Raw genomic sequence first — 22,752 nt, forward strand, 5'->3', positions numbered from 1 at the left:
CTGAGGTGCCTCACCACTGTGCTCCCACAGTGTCCCACCTCTGTTCTCCTGCACTGATCTGTCTCTGCGCTGTGGCCTTGTTCCCACGATGCCACCTCTCTGCTCTTTAACTCCAGCTCCCCTCCTCCTAGACTCTTGTGTTCTTCTGCTGTTTGGGGACACTTAGGTGTGCCTTTCCTGCTAAAGGGTCAGTAGCTCTGGTATGTGAGGTAAGCCCACGGCAGGCAGATCATTAGAGACATGACTGCCAGGGTTAGCATGCCGACAGCCTGAAAGTCCCTGGGAGCAGGATGTTTACCGAGCTAAAGGGAGAAGTGTCTCTGAAAGGTATGAGAAAGAAATGCTGGGCAAACAGGGTGGTCTTGTCACAAAGATAGTTGCCATCTATGGTTTCCTGCCTCGGCTGGGGTCAGACTCCCTCCTTTCTATGGAAAATTTTCCCCAGCCTCTTGGTTATGCCTGTTCCTCACTAAGAAAGACCGACACCAGTTTCTTTTAGCTTCCAAAGTCCTTGTGAGAGTAGCAAGCACCCTTTGACTTATGCCAGAAAAGAGTTGCCTGCTGGTCTATGGTGGGTTTAGGCACTTACCACACAAGCCTTATTTCACGAGCTTTATCTCTGAAACCCACATGATAGAGGAGGGAGGGGACCAAGTCCCAAACACAGAGAGGGGGATGGGTGGAAGGGAGGGGGTGAGAGGTTGTAGTGGGAGAAATTAAGACTGTCCCTGGCATAATGGAACTGTAGCAGTGTGAAGTCAGTGGCTGGATATGCTCTGGGCTCTGTGTAACACCTTCCGACCTCACCTCAGCTCTCCTACAGGCTTGCTGGTCCTGGAACCTACCTTTCCCCATGTCTTCCTGTCAGACCCTTCACCTCTGTAACTCTCCTGCCCCACCACATCCATCCATCCATCCTTCATGTAGATCTGAGGCTCTGCCTCCTCAGGTCTTTCAGTGCCCTCCCTGCCCCCTACCCACAACTGTGCCTGTCCTCTGCCATCTCTCATAGGGCACCCAACTTGGACCCCCTTCATCTGACCACAGTGCACTGTTGTCCCAGGCTACCCTCCAGTGACCCTGCAGTGGCTCTCCAGCACATTGGGTGTGTCAGGCTCCCACTGTCCCACCCACCTGTCCCTTCTCCGAGTAGTATTGTGTTCTCTCCTGCCAGTGACTGGCATGAGAAAGCTTGTTGAGAGAATGATTAGATCTGGGCCCCATTGATCTCCAGTGACACTAGCCCAAATGTTGGAAGGCTGGGTTAGGGAAGTGACTTTTAAAGTGTTTTCAGCAGCAAATGTCCTTTCCTAGAGCACAGATGGAAAAATGTCTGGCTGGATGGCAGGTGGATGATGATAGTACTCCCTCCTGGCTGAGCTCCCAAAGGCACTCAGTCGGTCTTCACCTTCTTCCCCAGGCTCACTGCTGGGTCTTAGGTTGGGTTTTCTCAACTCTTATCCTTTACTTACCTCATGGGCATGAGTGTCCCCAAATGCAGAGTGGACAGGAGAGTCAATGAATGTCTCCCCAAGCCATGTGGCAGTCGTGCGCTTGACCGTAGGTTTGCTTTGTGATGGGACTTCCAGTGGAACTTGACAGAAGAGAGTATTGGGCCAAAGGCTATCCTTAGAGTGCTGTGCTGCATGGGTGCAGGGCTGTAGGCGCTGGACACTGGGCTAGGTTGGGCTTGGTACTCTTCTGGACTCTAGACTGGTCTGGACACTGAACTAAGTACCTAGGCCACTCCCTGGGTTCTATCCTGGAGACTTGAGTAAATTTGATGAGGACTAGCATGCCTGTTGAGAATGGTAGGGACACCTTGGTTCCATGTTTTTGTCTCTTGTGACCTGTGCTAGGTGCCTGTGGGCTTGGCCAGGTCTGCTTAGCCTCCCTTCTTCCAAAGCCCCATCAGCTCCTCCCTGGAGGCTGCTGCCCCGCGGGTACAGGCCTGTGGGCGCTGCACCCTGAGGAGGCTGCTAGGCTCTCTCAGTCTTCTCATTCCTGTTAGTTTTGGTTTCTACTGTTTCCAGCTCTGAGATTTGGAGGGCTACTAACCTCTCAAACAACCATGAAAAACTTGCCTTACCTTTTGGTGCCCTGGGAATGACCATGTCCTTCTTTTACCTCTTGTCCTCCTCACTCCCTGGCACTTCTCAACTGTTTAGCCTCACCCTAAGTTGTGGGGTGAAGATTAGAGGTCTGCCCAAGGCTGCACTCAGGGAAGCCCTCTTTCCATCCTTTCTGGGAACTTTGGCTCTGCTCCGGCCTGGTAGCATCTTCTGTCCTACAGAAGTGGCTGCAGCATCCACGTCACTGGCGTGACAAGCTTACACAGATGCTCCTCATTGGTGAAGGACCATTGTTGCCACAGGATCTGGAGTTAGGTCGTATTCACTTTCAACATATGGAGCATAGCAGTTGTGAAGATTCTTGGCAGGTGAATCCATATCCTATAAAATCACTAGCGATGACAGAAATGATAGGAGCCCCAGTGGGACCTCAAGTACCACACAGCGCGACTTGTGGTTCGTGGTACCACAGCCTCATCTTGTAGTTTTTAAAACTGCTCGCTAACTAGTGGGCATGGAATGCTCATTTGTTGCATGTGGGGTGAGATCAGGTGTTTTACCCAGAGCCTTTTATTTAGCTCAGTAGTTCACATTTTTATGGCTTTTTTGGACTTAAAACTCAAATACCAGTCAGACTGTAGACTGTTGGGGAAGCAAGCAGACTTGATTTCTGCCAAGATGCTTCCCAACACACTCATTTCTTTCTGGTTTTACAAGACATTTGGAAGGAGTTTTTATTAGTAACTATGTTGTGAATTTTTTTTTAAGCAAAGTTCAAAAGTAATAAAGCCAGTGACTCCTTCCTCCCCTCCCTCCCTCCCTCCCACTTTCCCTCCGCCCTCTCTTCAACACATGGGAACCTTGGGCATGCTGGCTTCAGAGCTTGTCTCTGGCACACTGGAGTGGGAGTGGGGTCCCTTTGTTTCCCCCGTCTTCAGAGGCCCACCTGAGGTGGCTGTGCACCCTCCCCTCACCATGGAAATGTGTTCACTGGATTCTTAGAGACCAGAACTCAATGGAGCAGAGCCCTGTGTGGTCAGCCTGAGGTAGAGAAGCAGGATGAGCTCTGAGACCCAGGAGTCAGACAGACGATGCGCAGGGTCTTCTGTTCATGTCCTAGCGCTCCATCTTGGAGGAGCTGACACAGTATGCTCACTTGCAAACGTCTTTGCAATATGTGCTCTTCTTTTATAATAAAGTCTAGTGTGGGGGTGCTGTCCTTCCTGCCACCCCTCACCCTTAGTTCCATAGATCCTTTGGCTAGAGAACTGGTTAACAGGAAAAAAAAATGAGTGTCTTAAGTGCACACGTGAGGATCTGCACAGGAATGAGTAGGAAGGAATGACAGACAGCAGCAACTCTGCCATGGCATAACAAGGGGGCTGGATCTCTGGACCAGTCTGGCACTTTCTGGGACTGTTGTAAGAGATGTGGCAGGGCATGGAATGCAGCTGTCCCAGAGTTTGTTTACTCAGTGCTCTGCAGCACCAGCTCCTGTGTTAGGTGAGGTGAGCAAGGTGTTTTCCAGTCTTGGCATAGGAAGGATACCCATCCTGAAAGAGTCTTTATGTTTATGGCTTGATGGAGTCCCTCCAGGGTTTCCTGCAAAAACTGGTTGGATCTGGAACTTCCCCAGACTTATGCAAGAGCTGGCAGCCTTTGTCCTGTTGCTTCAAACTATCCCCTGCACCCTCCTGGGCCTCACCTAGAGCATGTACTGCTTAGAGTCAGTAGTGAGCTGTTGCTGGTGGTCCTCGGCTGTTGCTGGTGGTCCTCGGCTGTTGCTGGTGGTCCTCGGCTTCTTCTCCACTAACTGTGTCTGGCCTGCTCACTCCAGCCCCTTAGTTCTTTCTAGTTCTGCTCTGTCTCTCCAGTTCAGTGAAGCATCAATTGTGGGGACCCTTCTCTGCTGTAGTTCCCAACATGCCTCCTGGCAGATAGTGTGATCTGAGCATGTGCCTTCTGGATGGCTTTCTTGGCATCATTGCCACACACCCTTAGTTTAATTTTCTAGTGCCGAATGGCAGTAGAGTTCCGGTCGCAGCCAGCATCCTGAGATTATAATCCTTTCACATTCTAGTTATGGATCACGATGTAGAAAGTTCAGAATAAAATTTGAGCTCAAGGGGCTGGAGAGATGGCTCAGTGGTTAAGAGCGCTGCCTGCTCTTCCAGAGGTCCTGAGTTCAATTCCCAGCAACCACATGGTGGCTCAAAACCATCTATAATGTGATCTGATGCCCTCTTCTGCAGATATAGCACTCATATGCAATAAATAAATAAATCTTTAAAAAAAATTTGAGCTCAATATAAAGAGCTCCCATGATTTCCCACCCCACAGGATGAGTACTGCCTTATAATCATGAAGCATCAGGTCTCACCCCCAGGATACCTAGAGTGTCCTGTATCCCCCACATTCCAGGCATGGGAAGTAATCAGGCCCTCGTTCATTCAGAGCTGGTACCTCATTCTGGAACCCAGCAAGTCCTGCCTTCCTGGCCATCCCTTTACTTTCTCTGCCTTTACAAAGCATTCAGTCACAAAAGTCAAAGCATCATGATGAAGTGATGGCATGGCCCTGACCACTCCAGAACCTGACCTCTGAAATATCCCTTCCCAGCTGCACTCTGGTGCATCCTGGTGTTCTACCCAGCTCTCAGGGAGAAGTGTGGGGCTCCTGAAAGTGTTCTTCTGCACACTGTAGAGTATTTGGGCTCACCACCTCGGAGGGCTCTCAGTCTGCTGACACTGTGTGGTGTTAGATAAGGGAAAGGCTGTGTTGCTGCATCCAGTGCCACCCTAAGCCCTACAGGTTCCGTATCCAGCTCTCACCTCAGCCTGGCAGTGGTAACTTGCCAGGCTGTCCTGATTGTAACTGTCCTCCAAATGTGGAGGACAGGGACCTACAAGGTCTCAAGGCTAGTGAGGAGGACTGTTCCCACCATGCTACAAGCTGTTGGAAGTCAGCTCCACCATTTGCTTAGAGATATCTTTGTTCCCAGGGCCCTAGGCAGGGATGTGGACAGGACATGGGAGCTGCCTGAAATCCCTTACCAGCTCTGAACATGACTGAGGGTAGCTAGGCAGCACTGCATGACTGCATGACTGAGGGTAGCTAGGCAGCACTGCATGACTGACTGCATGACTGAGATAGCTAGGCAGCACTGCATGACTGCATGACTGAGGGTAGCTAGGCAGCACTGCATGACTGCATGACTGAGGGTAGCTAGGCAGCACTGCATGACTGCACGACTGAGGGCACCTAGGCAGCACTGCATTGTACTTATTTCTTATCCAGTAACTTCCCTTGCCGAGATTTGAGACATAGGTAGCACGTGCTGGTTGAGTACCATGGATTTTGGTGAGCCATGCACAGGAGGGATTGGGGCCAGCCTGCAAAGGCCACTTAGAGACAGTGTTTCTCTGGGACAATATATACATCCTGTGAGAAGGAAGGCTTTTATGTAAATGTTTTCAAACAAAACCTAAGACTCATGACCTAATGATGGCTTTCCTGCCTTTAAAAAGGCATCCTTTCAAGTTAGTTGACATTAATGGGACTACAGTGATTGATGCCGGTGATCTTTACAGCACGCTGGAGAATGGCTAGCATGGGAAGGAGGGCAGCCATTCTTGGGGCATCATCTTTTGAGCCTCTGTGTGGTTGCCAGGACACATTGTTCCTGCCACCTTCACTCTGGACTAAGGTCTCATCCCTGCCATGCCATCTGTTAAAATGAAAGCACACAATGCGCAGTCTCTGTCTCACTGTCTTCCACCCCAGCCTGGTCACACATAGGCCACTGTGCCCAACAGAGCAGCCCCTTTTCTTTTGGATACAACTCACCCATTTGTTTGGTTCGTTTGACTTGCCAATCTTGACCATATAGGCAGCATCTGAGAAGGACTGCCAGCAGCAGGTGCCTGAGTACTCACTCTGATACAAACGGTGTTGTCTTGGGGGAGCATGTCTAGAAGAAGCTCCTCGCAGTTCACGGCACTATTTGCTTCAGGCACGTGAGGTGACTTTTGGTCACAACTTTTTTAGGAAATGAAAATTTTTTATTGTAAAGTAACTTAGACATTGCAAAGTGTACATACATACCACATACCATCAGCAAGAGAGAGAACACCATCAGGGCCTGAGTGGGACCAGTTCCCTACTGGTGGCAGGTTGGCTGCTACACCTACCTGGACTAATGCCATCACATGTGCTCTTCAGTGTCTGCTCCTTCCTGTGAACATGAGCTTTCATGCCTTGTGGGTCAGTTACCCTTCACTCTGGCCACTGTGTCCTGTTCCATTGTTAAATGGCCACTGTCTGCTCTTGTCCCTGGTGATAGCTTCTGAATTGGCTTAGACTTGAGCTGTCACAAAGGCGCTGTAAGACATGCCTCTTCAGGTCTCTACATGGACATCTGTGTGACTTGCTCTGATGAGCTGGCCAGCAGTGTGTGTGGTGGATTCTGTTTATTTTCCAGCATGTGCACACCACCCAGCAATGTGCAAGGAAACTTCCCAGAGCTTCTTGTTAAGTTCATCTTGGCTGCTACGGTTTGTATGTGGATGTTTGCTCTTTTTTTTCTTGTTGTTATTGGAAATACTCAGTCCAGACTTCTGCTTAGACAGGGGTGTCAGTGTAGAGCACCTGAGAAACCAGCTTGAAGCCCTGCATTCCACCCCAGGCACTGCCAAATAAACAAGCATGTGCTTGTCGCTTGCTTTTTTTGGGTTTCCTCATTTGATTGGTTTATGTTGCTGCTGTTAATTGATTTGTAGAAAATTGAAAAAAAAAAAAAATCCTGGAAATGATTCTTGGATTGAATGAATGAAGTAGGATAATCTCATACATTGGCTACTTTTCCATCGCTATGATAATGTCGTGACCAAGGAAGCTTATGAAAGAAGCTTATTTTAGCTGACAGTTTCAAAAGGGTAACAGTCCGTCATGGGGGGGAAGCATGGCTGCAGTGGCAGGCACGGCAGCAGGAACAAGAAGTCGAGGGCTGACATCATCGCCAAGTAGGGAGTGAACAGCAGAGACTGAGAGGTCTTAGGATAGTCCCAGTGGCCATCTCCCCTTTAAGTAGCACTTTTGTTGTACTCTGCTTCATCCTTCCTAAGACCATGAAGGTGAAACTGTTACTATTTTATGTTCACATTTATGTCTTAGATGCTCCTGGAGTGCACTTTGCTACAGGGTGTGGGGCAGAGTTTTGAGCGTCTGCTTTCTTCTCAACACTTATGGACCCTCAGGTACCTTTGTGGGCAGACCAAGTCCATGTTTTCAGAGCTTTGCTTTCAGGGCAGACAACTTCAAAGGCACAAGCAGATGTGTCACAGTAGTGAAGGAGTAAAGCCAAATGACACCCCACAGAGGCCAGCATGGCAGCTGATAGTCAGGCGCTGGCTTGCTTTGTCTTAAAGTTATGCTCAACAATCGAGGCCTTTCTTTCTTTCTTTCTTTCTTTCTTTTTTGTGGGGGGACAGAGTCTCTCTGTATGCCCTTGGCTGTCCTGGACTAGCTTTGTAGACCAGGCTGGCCTCAAACTCACAGCAATCTGCCTGCCTCTGCCTCCCAAGTGCTGGGATTAAAGGCGTGCGCCACCACCGCCCAGCTCAGAGGCCTTTCTACTAGAGCTGGTAGTAGCAGGAGCATGTCCACATCTCCGCAATGTCAGGTTATAGGTTTAGCCAAGACTAAAAAAAAAAGACAAGGGAGTCTTTAGCCTGGGAAGGAGAAACCTACACATGCAACCTTCACAGTTGGCCTCATCTAGCTACAAACCCAAAGCAGGACACCACCAGCCCCGACCTTCAGAGCTGACGGGTCCATCAGAGAGAAGCAGGGCCTTCCTCAAAGGAGGCACCATGTGTGTGTGAGGAGGGCGTGCGAGCATGGTTTTAGGCTTTTAGATTTTGTTTAAAATTTGAAAGAGAAAAATGTTTTATGACTCATGGCTTAACTTAATCATGCAGATTACAGCTAGGGTTGCTCGCCCTTCACATGATGGTCAAGACTAACACGACCTAGTCATGAGTTGACATCCTTCAGTGCCTACTATGTGCCTGGTACTGTCACAGCCTTCCCGTGGTGACAATAGGTAGTTCTTACCAGGGTTTCATAGGAAGGTTAAAAGGCTCTCCACTGAGGAGGGGCACTCGCCCCATCCTATAAAGTTAACTCCATCATTACACTTGGCACAGCCAACAACACCCTTGTTGACATCGTTTTATGTAGAAGGTGAAGCCACGCCACTCCACAAGGAGCACCAGCTCTTGTGTGGGTGTGTGGCTCTGCAGCCCACACTGTGTCTGCCCTGCTGGCAAGGGCAGCTGGCCTGACAGAAGAGCAGCTGGAGAAGAAAGGCTGTAAGTGCTTACTGAGCCCTCATTCCCCTCACGCCCACCACCACTCTTCTCTGCACTCTCACATCCCATTTCAGGGAGAAGCTGGAGGGAAATGCTGAGCTTCCCAGCAATGGGGCCCCGTCTCACCTGCTTCTTCCATTCCCAGCAATGGGGCCCCGTCTCACCTGCTTCTTCCATTCAAGAGGCTGTGGGTTTGTAGGTCATCACATGGGACCCTCAGAGGAGAGGGAATAGCCAGTCATCAGGAGTATGTAGGTGTGGGTTCCTACTGGGGAGACCTCAGAGTTCAGCCAAACTCTAGCTTGTCCCTGGAATTGTTATTGATAGTCAAATAAAAGGTGCATGTACATCGTGTTTCATTTTACATTTAACATTACTTTTATTATTAAAATTATGTGAAGTATAACCGTCCCAGAAAATGAGGCTGTTTAGTTGCCAGTGAGAGTGTCACAGTGTGCATAGATGTGGGAAGTGCTTCCTTGGTCTTGTGTTAACTGTTTTCATTTTACGTGGCTGGCCACTGAGTGCAGACCTTGCTACTGGAGCCTGTCCTATATATCCTTTGTGCCTTCCTGTCCCCGGGTGCTGTACATGCCCTGGTTAGTGGGAACCCTGTCCTCATCCATGTCCTGCACAGCCAGAGCAAGCACAGGCTCTGCTCTGCTGGCTACAGCTGCATGTTGGCTCTGGGAAAGGTCAGCCCACTTCTGGGCCTTCCTCCCGAGCCCAGCCTATGCTCATGCGCTGGGCAAGGGATCTATCTTCTTCTTCAGGCTGGTCCTGTTGCCAGGTGGCTGTTTCATGTGTGGCCATTGATATGAATAAGACAAGAATGTTTTCATGATACCAATATTTTGCTTGTCAAAGTAAAATAAGTCTATTTTGAGAAGGGATTAGCCAGTTAAAGAATCATGTGACTCTTTTCGGTTCCAGCCAGCGTGTGAATCTGATCACGCCTTGAAAGAGGTGCTGCCCCTTCCTGACATGCTCTGGGCCTCCTGCGGTCCTGTGACCCTCATGGTGGCAGCTGATGGCTCCTCAGCTGAATCCTGAAAATCCAGTGTGACAAAGAAAGGAGTTATTCGCTCCCACCACTTCCCGCACTGCCCCTTGGCAGCCTCCATTCCACCCACTCTTATGGCCCTGAAAGCTCTTGGCATTTGCCCATCTGCTTGGCATTTCCTCTCCTGAAGCACTGTGCCGTTTCACAGGCTGAGGTTGTTCCGCTGAGCTCAGATGGCTCTGGCCTCAGCTTCAGGACAGCATTTGGGTTTCTCCTATTTGCTCTCCTCAGGGCCTTGAAGCACACATAATCATGTGATCCCCACACAGTCCCAAAGGGCTGTCTGGCCTTGTCACTCCCTGTGAGACAGTGAGGCCTGGCTGGCTGATGCCTAGGATCAAGCAGGCAGGAACGGGTACTGGGATGCCATCTCAGAGTTTGTGGTGCCTGCTCAGCTCTACTCACCACTGTCCCAGAGCTAGCAACTGGACCCCTTGAGTTAGACCAGGAATTTTGGGAATCTGTTTGAGGAGGTGGGGCTCAGAATGTCATTCTGATTGTCATCAGGATTTGTCACTGCTGGCTGTGCTTTTCTCAGGTGAGGAGCCAAATGGCTGTCCTCAGGTTTACACTGTGTAGGCTGTAGCAGCTAGCCTTGTCCTGAGCCCTCCTCACTGCTTAAAATGAAGGGTCGCTTGGCTGACAACAAGAATGAAGTGCTTAAAGCCAGCAACTCTTTGAGTAAGGTGACAGAACTCAGGTACACAGATTGTGACAGAGGAAATGGAGTGAGTCCAGCACTATCTTCGCCATGTGTAAACCTGGTCCTCCTGATACTGTATTGGGATCGTTACTGTGTTCTTGGGCCCTAAGCCCTACAGATATTAATTTCTCCCCATAAGAAAGCCAAGACAGCTGGGTGTGGTGGCACACACCTTTAATCCCAGCACTTGGGGAGACAGAGGCAGGTGGATCTCTGTGAGTTTGAGGCCAGCCAAGGCTACACAGAGAAACCCCATCTTAAAAAAACAAAACAGAAAAAGAAAGAAAACCAAGACATAAGACATAAGGAGTCATGTGACCATCATATCATGTCACCCACTTACAGAAAGGTCTTCTTGTGCTCTGGCTCTCCCTGCCTTCTTCCAGAGCCAGAATTGGCCACACTGAGGACCTTGTGGCTGATGTTTACAAGGTCCACTGCAGGATTGAAGGGAGTGTTCACAGAAAGGCAGTGGCTTCACCAAGCAGGTGACAGGCAAGGTCCGTGGATGAGACTCTGCTGTGAATGTCATCTGCAAAGGAGCTCTGGGGACATTAGCTGCTTTTTGTTGGGGGAATGAGAGGGAGGTTGTCTACTGCTGAAGAAGTGACAGGTACCCAAAGGGGACAAGAGTGCACTTGCAATGTCAATTACAGTTGAGGGGTATCACCAAGACTAATGACCATCTTTAGACAGTAGGTGTGTGTGTGTGTGTGTGTGTGTGTGTGTATACACACACTGTACTTCTGAGCTGTCCCCTGTGGGAACCTAAGACACAGGATCCCTGTGAGTTCTTGGTGTCTAGGACAGTTTTCAATACTTGGAACCAGGACCTTGAAGCAAAGACAACTGGCTGAGCAGGAAGAGCACACAGTGGGCCTGCGGGTGTGTGTTCTGTTTCCCATCAGTACTCAGTGCATGGGAGGACTCAGGGACATGAAGCTCACCTGAGGGAGAACTGAGTGGAGAAGAAAGGTCCCAAACAACTGAGAGCAAGCCACTGACTAATTAAAAACTAGTACAGCCATGAGAGGCAAACTCTGAGAACTTGAGACACGTTCCGCCTTAGTGTGGGAGACTGAGGGTCCTTATCCAAGATCTTTGGGACCACTGTTTCAGCTTTCTGACTCTTCCCTTGGCTTTTGGAATATTTGCATATGTACAATGAGCTCTCTCAGAGATGGGACACAGGTCTTACCATGGGCTTCATTTACATCCATCTTATACAGAGCCTGAGGGCTATTTTACTCAGTACTTTAGTGTGTTTGCAGGTGACTGACACATTGTCACATGAAACAAGGTACAGAAGTATCTTTTTCATTCACCAACATTTTTTTTTTTTTTTGGATTTGGGAACACTTCAATTTTAGCCTGTATTCAAAGGGGAAAGAGTAACTGCAGAACATTGGTACCTGCCTGCAGGGATCAGTCGGCAAACCCAGGAGAAAGGTGTCTGCAAGACAAGCTTCTCTCTCCCACATTCTGACAAGCAGAGACGAGATAGCTGACTTCAACCCTTCCGGCCCACCAAGGTCTCAGTACAGAGAGGCAGGACATGCCTGAGTGCTGTGATCACCAGCAGAGTTTACACACACACACACACACACACACACACACACACACACACACACACACACACACACAGAGAGAGAGACAGAGACAGAGACAGAGACAGAGACAGACTTGTGTGAACTCCCAGTGGCAGCCTCATGGGTGGTCCTGCTTGGGACAGTGATGGCATAGAAATGTGCTGAAGGAAGGCAGGCACAGTCAAGGATTCATTTTAAACCTTCACAGGTTTGTTTTAGAGGAAAATATTGCTTTGGTGCTGTGATGCCCTTTTTACCAGAACTGACAGAGAATCCTAAGTGTTTGTGGAGGAGTATCCATCCATCCAAGGTCACCAGTCAGTGGACTGTGGTCATCCAGCTTTGGATAGTAAAGCTTTGGCCCAGTCATGTCCCTTCCCTTGCATATATTGAAGATCAAATTTGGAATGGCTGAGGACTGTGGCCAGAAAGCTGAAGATGACCGCTGTTAACCCTTACCCATGCTGCCTGGGGGTTGTCCCAACTTCAGAAACTGTGGAGAACTCACAAGGCCTCCCTGCCTTTGCCTGTCTCCCACCTCTGCTTGCCCACTGTTTTGTGTGTGTGGGCAGCAGCATAAGGCTTTATTTTCCAAATCTGGCAGGCCTAGCTTGGGCAGGTTTACAGAGGTGTGCTGCCAATGCCACAGATTTTGCTTTGAAATTACATGAGTTCAGGCTGGCTGTTCCTTAAGTGCACCCCTTTGAGAGTCCATGGCTTTAGGTCACTCCTCACTGAGAATATAGAGCTGGTGTTTATGGGATTTAAGATTTTAAATGCAAGATGATGTGGAAGTAGGATGGTGTCACATAACTGTTACCAGGAGCCATGTGGCCTTGCTGCCCGCCCCACTGCTGATTAATGAGCTGCAGAGTGGCTCCTCCCCTGCATTGGGAGAACAGTGTCTCTGCCCATGTGAATAATTCAGGCCTCTGCAGCGGCTGCTCTGGCTCTGCATTATGCATGAGTCTCTGAGGCTTTGTGAGGCTGTAGGGCCTCCCCAGCAGCCAGTGCTAGAAGGCTGAGGAACTGCCTTTGTGAGGGTCCCTGAGGATCTGCAATAATTCACCTACCCGCAAGGCTGAGCTAAGGAGCCATGTCCTCACTACCCGTGGCCCAAGCCTCTAGCCCAGGCCACCCAGGCTGAGCCTGGTATGGACTCAGAAGGGTGGTTTACGGTGAATGGTTGGAAGTATTTGGTTAGATGGCACCACAGTGGCTCTTATCAGCTCTACTCAGGTAAAGTCCCACATCTGTCTTTCAGCTTGTCTTGAGTGCCAGGGCAGGCTGACCTGTGCAGTCCTCAGGTGTGTTTGCTGTGTGGGGAGGGTCTTGTGCTGGGATGGGCTGCCACATGGCTTAGAGTTGAGACTTGAGCATTTGGAATACTTAAGGTTTTGGTTTGGGTGAGAGAGATAGTGAGCTGAGAGTGGGCTGAGGCCGTGGTCACAGAAGTAACTGCACACTCTCAGTCTCAAGGAGTTACTGAAATGTGTAACCTACAGCCTACATCTCTTAAGCAATCTCTGCAGCTGTACTGGCAGCTGTTCCAGTTCTCAGCAAACCTGCCACAGACTTGAGACACAGTCTCACCAGGCGGCATCTGACTGAGGAAGAAAACCTACAGCAATACAGCACCAGCAGAGAACGTTGTGACCAGGTGCCCCCACGTCATAGCTTCTTCAGCTCAGCCAAATGGTTAACATTAGAGGACCAAGTACGTAGCTCCCAGGAGGCCAGCAGGTCTCAGACCTGATATATGTCAGCCTCCTGACGTGGCCTTGAACTTGGGATAGGAGTAGAGGTGCTTACAAGAAATTTCGTGGCAATCAGGTGCTGCCTGCTGTGCTAGGTCAGCCTAACCCTGAGGTGCAGTATTCGCTATGTGACTAGCAGTGCTGGAATGTGGTGTGGGTTCTGAACTGAGAAATGGATGACAAAAAAAAAAAAAAAAAAAAAGGGAACTTCCTGTGTGTGTAGCCTGTCAGAAGTACTAAGCTTCAACCTAAAGGAGCCTCTGAGAGGATTCTGCCTTTACCCTCTGCTTTGCCAACCTCCTGCATGCCAAGTAGGTCCAAAACCTTCACTAGGAGCTCTATTTAAAAAAATCCTGTGTGGCATTCTTGTGGATTCAGGAAGTGTGTGTGAGTGTGTGTGTGTGTGTGTGTGTGTGTGTGTGTGTGTGTGTGTGTGTGTGTGTGTATCCCCTTTTATAGCAGCACACTGTGGCTAAGTGTCACCTCAGCATTTGTGTTGTTTTTGCCCAGATCTCTGTGCTGTGCTGGACTCCAGGCCAAGTCCATGGTCCCACAGCCTCAGGGAGGTGTTATCAGAGCACCTAACATTTCCTCTCTTGTCCTCTGGAAGTGGTTTGTTGAAACTGCCCCCTTACAAGATATCAAACCTGAGTGGGTCTCTAGCCCAGCTGCCAGGAGATAGGCCCTGGTTCCTCTCCTCCTGGGGTGTCAACTCTCCATGTACAGTGTTCCTTAGGTGCTTCCTCTGTACTCAGCGTCCATGCCTGAGAGACCCAAGGGCAAAGCCTGACCCACAGCCAGGAATCCTAGCAGACAGCACAATGTGGGACACTCGGAGGCACAGGAGAGTTCACAGAGTCGGTGTTGGCTTGAGTCTTCTGGTCATCTTTTCACTTGCTGACTCGGTCAGTGCAGGTTCCCTCCCACCACAAACCCAGCACTTCCTGCTGCAGCACTAGGACCAGTGACACCCCCCCCCCCCGCCACTGGGCTTGTAGTTAAAGTGGGCACACCGGAACCTGGGTGTTGGAGGGAGTGGGGAAGATCCTGCTGAGGGGACAGGCAGGGACAGGCTGCAGGTGAGCAGGTTGGGAGGTCTGGGCATGGAGGGCTGCATGGAGGGCTGAGCTACCTTCCCTTGAAACTTAGGTGCCTTGGCCACAGAAGAAGTGGGTATTTCTCATTCTCAGCTTGTCTGAAGTTACAAGCACCATGTAATTCATAAGCACAGGCTTCATCACCCTTGTAGGGACATATAGGTAACTCAGTGGCTCAGTCCTGCCTTTCCTCCTCTGCCTTCCTGTACTCCAGGCCACCCTCCACTATGAGGAGCACAGAGGACCTTGCTAGGCCCCTTTCTGGAGTAAAGGCCACATTGTTGAGGAACCTGTGTGTAGGCTTTTCCAAACCTACTTTATTTGGGGTTCTTTAATGCTTACACCTTCCTTCCAACCCACCCACTCTAGATAGGAGAAAAAAAAGAGGTTAATGGGAACAGGAGCAGTAGGCCTTTTTGGACTCAGTTCCTGGAGGTGATTCCCCTGGTGTCGGCAGGATTTCAGCAGACCAGAAAGTTGCTGCTGGAGCCTGGAACAGCAGCCTTGAAGTGTTCTCTGGTGTGGTCTCTCTAGGAACATCTCAAAGTGGAGTGATGAACAGCCAAACAATACCAAGACCCTAAAACCCCCAACCTCCTGTTTTGGGCATATATATAGATCAGAGGCTGTACTAAAATGTGTTTCACCTGTCAAAAGCCAAGCCCTCGCACAAGGCACCTAGACGTGCTAAGCACTTTCTTTAATGTACACACCTTCATATCTGCCCGAGCTGTCACCTGGTCTGTACCAAGCCCATGACTTCAGCCACTAAGATCGGGCAGAGTGGTATGGAGCTTGAACTAGCCTTCAGCAGGTTGCAGAAGAGGAGCCATACCCATGTGCTTAGGAGCCTGGCACCTGTCATGCCTTTTTGTACCTCATCTTCATGCGGGTGTCTTGGTGCAGCAGGAGTGTTCTATATACCAACTGTGCATGTATGTTGTGCCACCCTCAGGCTCTTGTGTGGGCATTTTACATGGGGTTCAGACACTCCTGTGCTCCATGTCATGGGGGCTTCCTTCCAGGTCTCTCCACACGCAGGTGTCCCAGTTTTTCTCCAATTTCATTTTACATCTAAATTACTGGGCCCTATGAAGTCAGCTTTAACGTGTTCTGGAAGCAAGAGTCCAGCTTGATTTTTTTTTTTTTTTTAAATCAGATGTGGTTCAGTCCCCACCTCCACTGTATTTGTCCCCATCCATTCCTGGACTTTGCCTTCTGCTTCTCTGTCTGGTTTTGTTCCAGAACCTCTTTCTGTCTGTATGGTGCTATGGCGGCAAGTGGTGTACAGTGGAGATGGAGATGGGTGAGATACACAGTGGGGATTGGGGTGGTGTACAGTGAAAATGGGTGAGGTATACAGTAGGGATGGGCAAGCTATGCAGTGAGGATTGGGGTGCTGTACAGTGGGAATGGGTAAGGGACACAGTGGGGATGGGTGAGGGGCACAGTGAGACTAGCTGGAGCCATCCTGCCTTTTCCTGTGCTTCCTGTTTGGTTTTCTGCTGGGACTGTCTCATTCAGCTTGTGTAGTAGCTCTTGGGAAACCTATTTTGGACTTCAATGTGCATTCTGAGAAAATCAGTATGTGCTCTGGTCACAGGGAGTATGCGGGTGCCCATAGCATGTGTTTGTGGTGGTCGAGTTACCTAGTGAGCTGGTGGCCCTGCACAGTCCTCAGTTCCCAGCATTGTTAGCTGCTCTGACCATGCTACCCTGCTGAACAGTGTTCCAGAACAGGTCTGAGCTCCCATGGTGAGTCCTGCCCCAATCCCTTCCCTCTGGCCATCAGGAGAACAGTGGCTAGACACAGACAGTGTGTGTGTGTGTGTGTGTGTGTGTGTGTGTGTGTGTGTGTGTGTGTGTGTGTGTGTGTGTGTGTGTTGAGAGGAGGGAGGAAGTAGGAAGTCAAAGATGAAAAGTAAAATTGTGTAAGTTCTGATCTCGAGATAGCGTTTCTCCTGACAAATATCTGCAGCATGTCAGTAAGTGGCTCCCGTGGCTTTCCTTGTCTTTTCTAACCTCCATGCTGGCTGGCTTTGACCACTCCTGCCCCATACTGAATCTGGGTGCCATGCTGATCTGAGGAAGGTGTACTAGGAGGCTGTGGTCATATCCAAGCCTGTCTCCTAGCCCTCAGGGTCAGTTTCCTCTGGTCTTGTATTGTCCACACTGGGCCTCCTCTATAATCTGGCTTACACTCCGTCTGCATGCCATTCTGGGCTATAGGTCCAGTGGCAGCTTTCCACACACCTGTGGGCTGGGTGTAATCAGAAAGTGTAAGTGTCTATGCTGTTTCTGGCCCCCTCACTCCCCCTCCACGCCTCCCTGCTAGGAAGGGCATTCAGTGGCTGGCCTTGAGCTGCAGCCTGCTAACATGTCCCCAGGAATATGTCCTGTGGCCTGACCACAGGGCAGACCATCCTGAATGCTCAGAACAGATGATGGAGCCCAGTGTGAACATAAGACATAGCAACATTTCCTTAGTAATGCCACGTGGAAAGTCACCTCCTGACAGCACAGCCCAGTAGGGCTCCTGTCCTGCCACCCCACAGTGGCCTGGCCTTGCCTCTAACCTGGGTCATCCTCATTGAGCGAAGCTCCATGTGCCCTGCTCACCAGAGCAGCCTGTGTAGCAGCTCTAGAGTTCCACTTACAGGGGCCTGTCACCCTCCTCTCACCCCTTGGCTGCTTCACCAAGTGGACAAGGGTGACAGATGGGGTCTTCCTTGACCCCTCTCCTTCTTCTCTTTGTTGAGTTGTAATGCTTTCCTGTATCGAGATTGCCAGTGAACGAGCTACCAGATGACACGTGGTTAAATTCTCAATTTAGATATTATGCCTTAATGTTTCCACTGAGAAGTGACCTACACACAGAAAAGTGCACAAGCCATGAGCTGTGCATTCCAAATTGCAACAGACAACATCAGGGGGGTGATGGGGCCAACTGTAGCCCCTCCTGAGACTTCACTCAGGGTCTTTTGCTCTGTGGGGCACTTGTAAAATGCCTCCCTTGCTGCGTGTGCAACATCACTCTTTCTGTTGTGCATTGTATGAGCACCTGAGGTAATAGCTTCTCTGGGTCATCTTCATAGTCAGAGCTTATTATTCAACTCCCTCCCTTTCTCTCTCTCTCTCTCTCTCTCTCTCTCTCTCTCTCTCTCTCTCTCTCTCTCTGTGTGTGTGTGTGTGTGTGTGTGTGTGTGTGTACACGTACCTGCAGCCCCTGCTCTGTCTGATATCTAGAAAGCCTTGGCTAGGTTTCAGGTACAGTGCATGTTGCTGACTGAACGAGTGTGGAAAATAGAGCTGGGTATAGGTACCTGTGGCCTCATGTGGAACAGGCACAGAAAGGCTAGAGGTGCAGGTATGTCTGTGATGATCCTGCAGAGTTGACGGGAGCTGACCTGAAGGACTGCATCAGCAACAACAGCCTGAGCAGCAATGCCAGCCTCCCCAGCGTGCAGAGCTGCCGGCGCCTGCGTGAGAGAAGAGTTGCAAGCTGGGCAGTGTCATTCGAGCGTCTGCTGCAGGATCCCGTTGGTGTTCGCTACTTCTCTGTGAGTAAGGGGTGTTAGCACTTTGTGCCATGGGTCATCATGGGGTCATCTCAGACCTCAGGGACTGACTGTACATCACCTTACAGGGTGTGATCATCCCAATTTCTGCTCCAAGCTCAAGGCTCAGTAGGGTGTGCATTTGTAGGGACCCTTGGTTCAGTCTTCCCCTCCTGGCGTGCCTCCTGCCCTGGAGTTTCCTGAGAACCCTCTTTCCTCTCCCTCTCTGGGATGTCTGTGCAGCAAGGAACATGAGAGTTTCTTAGCTTTGTATGTTGGTTTGTTTTGAGACACAGTCTCACTGTTACTCAGACTGGCTTGGAACTCCTAATCCTCCTGCCTCATCCTTCTGAGTGCTAGGATTACAGCTGTATGTCATCATCCTAACTGGAGCTTCTTTAAAATTCTTGGAAATGCATGCTGACAAGTACAACCAGAGTGTGGGGGTGAGGCAACAAGAGAGAGTAATGGGATGAATATGAGCAACACGTGTGCAACAGTGTCAGAGTGATATAATGTCATATTTTGTATGCTAACTAGAAACTAAAAATTCATTTCTTTAAAAATGACCGGCTCTTGAGAAAAAAGCTGTGAGACAGATGGCAACCCTCAGATGTGTTGCAGAACCTTTATGCTTGCTTTCAAGGCCCTCTTGAGAGGCACCTATTTGCTGTGTTGTAGACTAAGAGGGCCAGGATAAGGGGTGGGGGCTCAGCTGCATGGAGGGGTTGTGCACTAACGACTGCTCTCCTTCCTGTGGTCCCTCAGGATTTTCTACGGAAGGAATTCAGTGAAGAGAACATTTTATTCTGGCAGGCCTGTGAATGCTTCAGTCATGTCCCTGCACACGACAAAAAAGAGGTAAATTGCTCTTGAGATGGTGGGGGCTACTTGGGGGTCAGGTGGCACAGAGCTACATCAAGTGCTGCTTGAGCAATCGACGAGGGATGCTTGTTACATGACTTTTTAAAAAATGACATTTCTGCTCCAGAATAAAAACTTGAGTGTGTGACATTTAATTCTGCCTAAACATAGTCTGCATAAATGTCTTGCCACAGAGCCTGGCAGAGGTGGCACTTGATATTGGCATGGGGAGGAGGGAACAGTGTTTGAGGGGACTTGGAGAAGCTCTCAGGCAAAGTGCACCCTTTGCCTGCTGGCTTAGCATCTCCTCTCTCGCTGTCCAGAATTTCCCTGGCCTTGTCCTGTGATGTTTCCTCCAAGGTAACAGTTGTCCTCACCGAGTGGCCTCATGCCTGTTTCTTGTGCTCTGAGCACTGCACATGCCTGTCTGTCCTTCCCTGTGGTGCACACCTTGTTGGCGGATCCTACTCTGAAGCCTCTCCCGGTGGTCCCTCTCAGTTTTTGAGGCCCTCACAAAGCAGCCACTTAGAAACATGCCGAGGAGCTAACTCAGGAGTTTCTTCCTGGCTCATTCCTTTATACTTACTTTCATAAGCCAGAATAGAGACTGGGCCTGGGAATCAGCCCTCCAGCCCCAAAGCAGTATCAGCCTTCGGAATGCCAGTGACACAGACGGGAAATGCGTGTCCAGCGGGCGTATGTTCACAGATCTGCTCAGACCTTTCTACCTGTCAGCTCTCTTACAGAGCCCGGGAGATTTTCAGTAAGTTCCTGTGCAGCAAAGCCACCACTCCGGTCAACATTGACAGCCAGGCCCAGCTGGCAGATGACATTCTCAACGCGCCCCACCCTGACATGTTCAAGGAACAACAGCTCCAGGTGAATTTGCAGACATTTCCCCTGGGCCTTCCAGCCAGGGCTCTCTCAGAGCAGCATGCTCTCAGGTGGGGAGGAGGCTGCTGGTAATGTGGGCATGGTAAACCCATCCGACCACTGGGCTCCACTCTCAAAAGGGTTCAGTAGAGCTGAGGAACAGGAAGCCTGTGTCATAGACATCCCCATGTACCCCACTGTGGACCAAAGTAAGGGACAGTATTACCTATCAAAAATCATCAGGGCTAGTGAGATGGCTCAGCAGAGAAAGGCACTTGTTGCCCAACCTGACAGTCAATCTGAGTTTGATTACTGGGACCCACACAGTGGAAGGAGAGAATGAGTTTCTCCCTTAGCTCCACACATGGACCATGGCAGACGTGCAACACACACACACACACACACACACACACACACACACACACACACTCTCTCTCTCTCTCTCTCTCTCTCTCTCTCTCTCTCTCTCTCTCGCTAAATAAATAAGTAAATGAATGAATGAATAAATAAATAATAATAAATAAATAAATGTAAAAAAGAAAAAGGAGGGCTGGAGAGATAGCTCAGTGGTTAAGAGCGCCACCTGCTCTTCCAGGGGTCCTGAGTTCAATTCCCAGCAACCACATGGTGGCTCACAACCATCTATAATGTGATCTGATGCCCTCTTCTGGCCTATAGGTGTACCTGTGGGTAGAGCACTGTATACATAGTAATGAATAAATAAATCTTTAAAAAAAAAGAAAAGAAAAAGGATTTTAAGTGTGTCCAACACTTGACCCATAGAACAGACAACTATAGCTTGGCCACACAGCACATTATGGAAAGTCAGTGGTCTCCTCATGATTGCAGGGCTGGCTGACCTGTAGCAGGAGGTTAGTGTCATTCCCAGCATCTGAGAGGGATAGTGCTGCATTGTACCAGCCCAGAGAAAGATCTAAATTCAAAAGTTTAAGTACTATTTCTGAGTACTTGCTGCTGCCTCACTAGTGTACATTCAAACCACTCTGAGCCTGTCTATATGCTTGTGGTATGGGTTTAGTAGTAGTAGCAATTATAATTGGAGACAGGGTCTCTCTGTGTAGCCCACCATGGCTCACCTGAAGCTCACATGCTCCTGCCTCGGCCTCTGAGTGGTGGATCACAGGATGCACACAATACCCTTTTTACATCTTTGTGTCTTAATTTTGGGAGAGCATGTGATCTGACTTGGTGGTGCCCATCCAGAGCATACCCCTCAGCCCAATCAGCTGCTGTGCCACTAGGTTGCAGGAATTAACTTAAAACAAAGAAGATCTTCCCCAGGCAGCACTTACCCTCAAGAGGGCTACCTTCCAAGGCCTTAGGAAATAAAGACCTGCTAAGGTGGCAGCCGCAGTCCTGAGTCTGCCTGTCCTGGCTGTGCACAACTCCTATGACTCTGAGTGGCAAAGGAGATGCTGTTACCTGATACGAGAGAGCTGAAGGATCCCTGGGGAGTTAACATCAGAATGCCCTGGGGTCCAAGGGAGGATTGACAGAACAGCACTGGGTCATGGGTGCAGATCTCCTGCACCGCCGAGGGCCTTAGGGAGTTCCCGTTCCTTCTGTAATTGTTCTGCATGACATTCGCTCCACAGATTTTCAACCTGATGAAGTTTGATAGCTATACTCGCTTTCTGAAATCCCAGCTGTACCAAGAATGCGTCCTGGCAGAGGTGGAGGGACGCACCCTGCCTGACTCCCAGCAGGTCCCCAGCAGCCCAGCTTCCAAGCACAGCATCAACTCCGACCACTCCAATGTATCCACACCAAAAAAGGTGCTGGGCCAGCCCTTGTGGGGATGAGGGTGACGCTGTGTCAGCTCATCCCTTCATCAGCTGGGAGTGGGATATGCAGGACACCGATACCCTCAAACCCTTTCCTGGCCCCCTAACTCCTGGCCACCTCAGTGGTGAAAGAGAGGGTCAGGACGGTGCCCTTGACCCACTGAAGGATCTAGATTATTCCTCAGAATTCTTATTCATGGAACTCTGTATCAGGCCCCTTTGATGTTTCCTGTAATGTTAAAGTAACCCTAATCTCTTAACTGATGTTTCTGTTTGCTGGCAGTTAAGTGGAAAATCGAAATCAGGACGATCTTTGAATGAAGATGTGGGGGACGAGGATAGTGAGAAAAAACGCAAAGGTGCCTTTTTCTCTTGGTCAAGGAACAGGAGCACGGGGCGGTCCCAGAAGAAGAAGGACCATGGTGACCACGCCCATGGTATGCGGATCCAGGCCATGCTGTTGTGGGTGGGGAGCTCAACTGCCATGGTGACATGAGAGGCCATGATGGGCAGGCAGAGATATAGCGGAGGTGTCTGGGGGCGATGAGGAAATGTCACAGATCTGGGAATGCAGCAGAATTGGAGCCGAGCTCCAAAACCTTCTGGAAACTCCTCAATGCAGGGAGTCTGGCTGACTGGGCTCCTTTTCTTCCTGTTGTGAAAGTGACAGGTGCTTCAGTAGAAAACCTGGAAAATAGAATCAAACAAAAAGAAACAAATACAAACGTGTATTTGGCCTTGTGACCAGGCCAGTAAATGCGCACCAGCCATCCTGTTGGTAGGTGGGTCCTGGGAGATGTGTACTATGGCAGGCTTGCCGAGTCATCTGCAGTGGGCTTCAGCAGAGCTCTCATGCTCAGTCTGTCTGGTGCAGGGTCTGTGCATGCCTGAGAAGCCACTTGTTCAGGGTAGGTCACTGGAGCCAGAAGCCTGAGTGCCAGTCTGCTTGGCACAGGACAGTGTTTAGGCCCTTTCATTGGTACGTAGGCCAGCCCAGATTA

At 49.9% G+C, this 22,752-nt stretch overlaps 1 protein-coding gene across 5 annotated transcripts in view; it reads left to right on the forward strand.

The window, feature by feature from the left end:
- The window catches only part of Rgs12 (regulator of G protein signaling 12), a 101,154-nt gene that overhangs the window by 61,145 nt on the left and 17,257 nt on the right, over positions 1-22,752 (forward strand). For 4 of the 5 annotated variants that reach the window (XM_051165026.1, XM_051165025.1, XM_051165027.1 and 1 more), the window contains 5 exons: positions 18,043-18,212; positions 18,978-19,070; positions 19,809-19,952; positions 21,563-21,742; positions 22,035-22,188. In XM_051165026.1, the coding sequence (XP_051020983.1) occupies positions 18,043-18,212; positions 18,978-19,070; positions 19,809-19,952; positions 21,563-21,742; positions 22,035-22,188 (741 nt within the window). Of the gene's footprint in view, positions 1-12,406; positions 13,038-18,042; positions 18,213-18,977; positions 19,071-19,808; positions 19,953-21,562; positions 21,743-22,034; positions 22,189-22,752 lie in introns of those variants that run through there. The other variant, XM_051165028.1, reaches the window with a different exon arrangement.

Source organism: Acomys russatus, chromosome 22 (assembly GCF_903995435.1).
Source record: "Acomys russatus chromosome 22, mAcoRus1.1, whole genome shotgun sequence".
In the NCBI taxonomy this organism is placed as follows: domain Eukaryota; kingdom Metazoa; phylum Chordata; class Mammalia; order Rodentia; family Muridae; genus Acomys; species Acomys russatus.